General features: G+C 41.8%; 1 protein-coding gene across 1 annotated transcript; it reads left to right on the top strand.

Moving 5' to 3' along the window:
- The first annotated feature begins 418 nt into the window (after positions 1-418).
- Positions 419-4,322, top strand: ATP5MC3 (ATP synthase membrane subunit c locus 3). The gene is made up of 5 exons (XM_063428653.1): positions 419-512; positions 704-807; positions 1,494-1,571; positions 1,918-2,111; positions 4,084-4,322. Exons 2-5 carry the CDS (start codon positions 769-771, stop codon positions 4,196-4,198), a joined length of 426 nt encoding a protein of 141 aa, XP_063284723.1. The 5' UTR covers positions 419-512; positions 704-768; the 3' UTR covers positions 4,199-4,322.
- Positions 4,323-6,125: the final 1,803 nt, after the last annotated feature.

Raw genomic sequence — 6,125 nt, 5'->3', positions numbered from 1 at the left:
CCAGGACAAAAATCCTGGTCGCCATGGCGACCTGGGATTTGTCAAGCCCTGGAATAGGTTTGGCTAGGAATTTTCAAGTTTGGCTATTTTGCCCTTAAATTTGAAAGTTGCTTTGAATCCACAATGAATTCTGATTTTAGTGAATAACCTAGAGCTGTACTTTAGTATTGTCCCAGATCACCCACTTTTGCCTAAACTTTGCAATTTAATTTTAAATTCACTGCAAACTTCTCTTTAGTGAACAAAACCTGCCAGTCTTTTCTCCAAGCAGGTTGAATGGGACAATATATTGGATTCCATTTGACACTAAGGTCATTCATTCTCTTTATCCTCTATCCCCGCCTGTGCTTGTACTCCTGAACTCACAGCTCAGGTTGTTCACTACACGCGCTGTCAATAAAGCTGTTACAAAGTGACCTTGAGCGTGCTCTCCTCCCTCCATCCGGGTTCTCTTTATAAGGAGGGTCGCGCGCTTGCGTGCTGTTCTCCGCTCAGTTCGACCTCTGGTGCCGGTAAGAATGGATGCTCTCAGGCCTTGGTTGGCGGGGGGGACCCTGGGTATCCATAGCCATCCGCCCCCTTCCCGACCTCCTGCTCGGGCTCTGCGTGTCTGATGCTGCTCGGCAGACACCGTGCTCATTGAATCGCCCGCAGCTGGTCGCCATTTCCCTGTGTTTTGATGCTAATCCCTTTCTCTCCGCAGAGGGACTGTGACAGACAGACATCTTACCCGACTCCCAGCCGAAGAACCCACAAAACTCAAACAGCATGTATGCCTGTGCGAAGTTCGTGTCCACCCCTTCCCTGGTGAGTACACAGAGCTCCTGTGGAGAGCCCAGGCCGGCCCGCAGGACAGCCTGGGCCTAGCTGCCGCAGGGAGGAGGCGTTGTAGGTCAAAGTCAGTGTCCCCTGACAGCCACTTCCGCCCTGAACCCCTGCCTGTAAATCCCATGTCAGCCCCAGAATCCAGGCTTGTCTTCATTCTATTTATGTTGTGGAATAGAATTTTGATTATTTATTGTAGGCCTGAGACTTATATATTTTTTTTCCTGCTGACCTTAATACTGTGGCAGTCCAAGGACACCGGCCTCCATTCAAACTTAAGCTTTTCTTACACTGTTATTCTTTAATGGTGGTGACCCTGGTGTTTGTCTTGTTTGTCCTTGGATTTGCCGTGTTGCCTTTATGTTAACTAATGGTAATGGTTGGTGCATGCCTCTGCAATGCACAGGCACTGCTCAGTGTTGAGTGACAGTTCTTCCATTTTATGTTGCAGGTGTACTAAATCATGTTCTGCAACTACTTTTTTTTTTTTTTTTTCCCATTTCAATGTAGTTTGTCAGGAAATGGGTTGAATGGCTTGTTCATTTTAACAGATTAATTGTGCTGATATGAGCTAAAGCTTTATTGCTGGCATGTTGTACTGTTAAGATTTTTTTTATTTTTTATTTAATGTCTGTTTTAGAACCTAAACATCTTTGTTTTTCTGCTAGATCCGTGCTGGATCCAGAGTACTGTACAGACCAATCTCTGCATCAGTGTTGTCTCGACCAGAGGTCCGAACTGGAGAGGTAATGCTTTAATTTCTCTTCGTAGGCTCACTGTAGAATTGACAGAATGCAGACCATTAATAGACTTCCATTTGATAACTATAGCTTGAAATGTAGCTCTACTGAAGACTAGTTTATTTTCTAACATTAGAATGCCTGTATATCTACTGTAAGGTCACTTACACAAGAGATGAACTTCAGTAGGCCATTACCTTGAAGGGCACCCTGAATAACTATTCAATGGGTTAATTCAAGGACATTCCTCTTGGCTCAAATAGTGAGTTTGAGGTAATTTTTGAGGACCTGCTCTATATATAGCTTTATTAAAATCAAAATGTATTCTTTTGCATTTTTTTTTTTTTTTTAGGGAAATGCAACATTAAGTGGATCCCCAAATACCTGCACTCAAATTGTACTGAGGGGATTCCAGACCAGTGCAATCAGCAGGGATATTGACACTGCTGCAAAGTTTATTGGTGCTGGTGCTGCCACGGTTGGTGTCGCTGGCTCTGGTGCTGGTATTGGAACAGTTTTTGGCAGCCTCATTATTGGTTATGCCAGGTGAGTACCACAATGTACTCTTCATATTAAAAAGCATATTACTTTTCTGCTAAATGTTTATTTAATAAACTTTAATAATTTATAACATTGTTCTGAGGTTTTGTATAGAAATTTTGTTTGGTTTTTTTTGTTTATTCGGTTCACAACTTTTCAGCTTCTCAGTCACACTTGTAAATCTGGTGGGACATGGTAGATGTGCCACTTTCCTGGATGTTTAATAGGTGACATCTCTACTAAAGACTTCACTTCTGTAATAAAATTGTCAGACTATTGCCTAGTGTCACTAGTGTAAACAACCTGTTTAAGATAAAATGTAAATTTTATGCAGGCACAGGAAGATTGTACCAACTTTGCTGTGCTTGCCTAAATGTGTTGCTCCAAACACTATAGCCACTTTAGTGACTTGAAGTGGCCATAGTGATAGGAATCAATGTTTCTATTTGTAACACTGCCCATCCAAAGTTATGGTTAACTGTGCTGGGGCTAGTTGCACCCCAGGCTATCTATTGTCAACTCTGTACCTAGTTTGCAACTGTTGGTACATCATACTGAAACTAAACTGTTCTGTCATTGTAGGACATGTGCAAACTGGGAATTCTTGCATAGCCTGAACCCCCAAAGCAAATTTGGGCAATTATTACAGTTGACATAGAAAACATACTAAACTAGCATGAATACATTCCTGGGGGAGGTTACACTTCAAATCCTAACTACAATGGGCTAGTATTGTGCTTGAAATCCTTTAAATTGTTACTTGAGATACCATGATCCCTCTAGTTGGGGTCTCCCTTTTTTGGTTCTTGTACAGTGTTTTTCTATGCAATGCTGCACATACGCAAATATTTATTGTTGCGATCTCCACATCTGCATCTTAGTCAGCCCAGAGGAATTCCAGGCTGCCTAATGTTGGTACTATGTATAGTCCATGCAGAGGTTCACACTTTCTGACTCATTGCATTAAATGGCAGGGCTGGCATCTGCTCAGCAGAAGCTGGATACTCTTCAGTTAGTCTTCCAGAAGGCTCAGTAGCACCCAGGTAAGTGGCAAACATTGTAAAAGTTTGCCCCCTACTGGGAAACTGGGTCGAGGTACTCCTGGCTGCATAGCTTAACCTGTGCAATATAGACTAGATTGATTTACCTCAAGCTGACAGCCATTGACATGTTCATGACAAACATGCTCTGTACAGTGGATATAAAAAGTCTTGACAACTTTTTTGTAGTTTATAATCATTCAAACTGGCTAAAGACTACCTAAATTGTTACCAGCCTTAAAGATTGTCATGTCACTGATTAAATTGAATCAATGAGGTAATTCCATCTTTGAACACTACTTGTCTACAAAACATCCTTTAATTTATGAGGGTGGTAGAGTATTGCAGTCCAACCAAATAAAGGGACACTATAGGTACCCAGACTACTTCAGCTCATTGAAGTGGTCTGGGTGCAATGGCACTTGACCCTACAGTGGTAATTATTGCAGTTTCTGAGCAACTGCAATAATTACCTCTGGGGGTTAACTCCTCTAGTGGCTGTCTACCAGACTAAGCACCTGGAAGTCCCTCTATTGGCAGACTCCTATTGGTCATCCAAACTACGCTGGACATCACGCTATGCATGAGTACTTCCAGCGTCACCATAATGCTTTCCAATGGGAAATACTAATGCGAGTGTGGCCATTGCCACACATGCGCATTAGGCCTCCCTTGTTGGCAGGGGAGGAGCATGGGTGGAGCCTGACCCAGCGCTAAGGGACATTGGCACTGGATTCAGGTAAGTGACTGGAGGGGTTTTAACACCTTCAGTGCCTCAAGAGGGGCCACTGCAAGAGCGTATAGTGCCAGGAAAATGGCTGTTTTCCTGGCACTAGAGAATCTTTATCTTTAGATTTGTACGTAAATTGCAGGAGGTGAATTTGAAACTTATATCATTTAAATAACACTACATGCCTCTGAAATGTTTCTCTTTACAGGAATCCTTCCCTGAAACAGCAGCTGTTCTCCTATGCGATCTTAGGATTTGCCCTGTCTGAAGCTATGGGTCTGTTTTGTTTGATGGTTGCTTTCTTGATTTTGTTCGCCATGTAAATGCTCAACATTCAAATGAAGATGTAATCAATATTTCACTGTGGCTCCCGATAATATCGTGTTGTCAAGGAAATGTACAAAGTTTCCAAAGTCCTTTCATTAAAAACAGTAACAAAACTGAGAACCTGTATTGTTTTGTTATTTGCATTCTTGAGACCCTGTAATCTAACTTATCCATAAAGCAATGTTTGCTAAGAATCACTACTGTACACTCTTTAAAAATGTACATTAACACAACATGCATTAAAGATCTCTCCAGATAGTCCTTGTCTCTGCAATTGTTTACCAGATTTACTTATTACTTGGTCTATTTTGCTTGAACAGATTGAAAGTCAAATTTCAGGAAGGACATTTACCAGTTTGCTAGAACTGTTCAGTGAAATTTTTTTCTGTTTACTTCTCTTATGCATATTACTTAACTTAAAGGGACACTACAGCTTAATGTAGTGGTTCTGGTGTCTATAGCATGATCCTGCAGGCTTTTCAATGTAAAAATTTCAGAGAAAACAATTTACATTGCTGCTTAGCAGCACCTTGTGGCAGTTACTCAGATGGCCACTTGAGATGCTTCCTGTCTCAGTGCCGCACTGGCATATTGCAGAGGATGCACAATAGTCTCCCTATGCTTTCCTAGGGGAAGCATTGGATTGGTTGCGATAGTAAAGATTGCCATGGAGCTGGGCCCAGCTGCAGGAAAAACAGCATAGCAATGGAGAAAAGGGTAAGTTCTCATTTTATTTAGTTTTTTCTCGTCTGAAGGGAGTTGAAATTTAATTCAGCATGGTTAGGTGCACAGGTTTGTATTGCCAACTACTAGTGTTCTGTCAACTGGGATGTCTCCAAACTTTCACTTACACGTGATGGCTTATGTACATTGTAAGTTACAAAAATGATCGACTAACTTGGAGCCCCCATAATTCAAGAGCATAGTCAGGAAGACATATTTTTGGCCTATGGAACTATTGGCATTCAGCTTTTGGTTTGCCTGCTTTTTGCTAGTTTGGGACATAATAGTAAATATTCCACTAGCATTTAAATATAAATGTTGAATTTGCTAGCAAATGCCTGCTTTACTACTATTACTTTTTACTCCACTGGTCCTCTGATTTTATTCCTTAGAGGATTGCATCGGGGACTCTGGCCGCAGGTGTTAAAAGGTTGCAGAACACTGCACTAAAGAATTGTTAATTGTCATGTTTCGTATGCATGCACCACTGCCTTTTGTCTTGTCCATTTTGTGACCCCCTTTATCTGTCATTCTCATTTGTCTCCACTCTTGCCATTTAGTGTGAACTTTTTTGATATTCTTTGCCCTATGTCTTCTTAAAGGGATACTAGTCACAATGCAACACTAGCTTAATGAAGGAGTTTTGGTGTATAGATTATAAGGATCGACAAATTAGCAGTTTTACTGATATTCAGTATATTCGGCAATGTCGGTATCGGCCAATAGGCCGATAAAACCTCCTAGGACCGACTGGCCCATGAGAAGCCCGGTGGTCCTGAGAGGGCCCAGCAGCAAGCTGTTGCTTACCTCCCAGCAGCATCCTTCAGCTCCCTGTGTAAATCGAGAGTCCCGCGGCTGCAGATTGTTGCCATGGGTTACCATGACAACACTCCACGTGGCACGCTGGCTGCAAGATTTACAAAGGGTGGTAAGTAACCGCTTGCTGCGGGCCCCCCACAGTACTTAACAAGCCACCGGACCACCAGGGAATACTATATTTCCCTCCCTGGTAAGAAGCAAAGGGGCTAAACATTTTTTTTTAAATATTAAAATAAAAAAATACCCCATTTTATACAAATTACATCTCTACACACTCCATTATATACACCCCACACCCACCATGTATTCACTACCCACACGTGTATTTTGTGCATTTAACTTCAGAATTGCTTTCTTTTCAAAATGGTAAATGTACAGAAT

Source organism: Pelobates fuscus, chromosome 8, assembly GCF_036172605.1.
Source record: "Pelobates fuscus isolate aPelFus1 chromosome 8, aPelFus1.pri, whole genome shotgun sequence".
In the NCBI taxonomy this organism is placed as follows: Eukaryota; Metazoa; Chordata; class Amphibia; order Anura; family Pelobatidae; genus Pelobates; species Pelobates fuscus.
The sequence above is the reverse complement of the archived record's forward strand: the minus strand, read 5'-3'. Positions and strand labels throughout refer to the sequence as shown.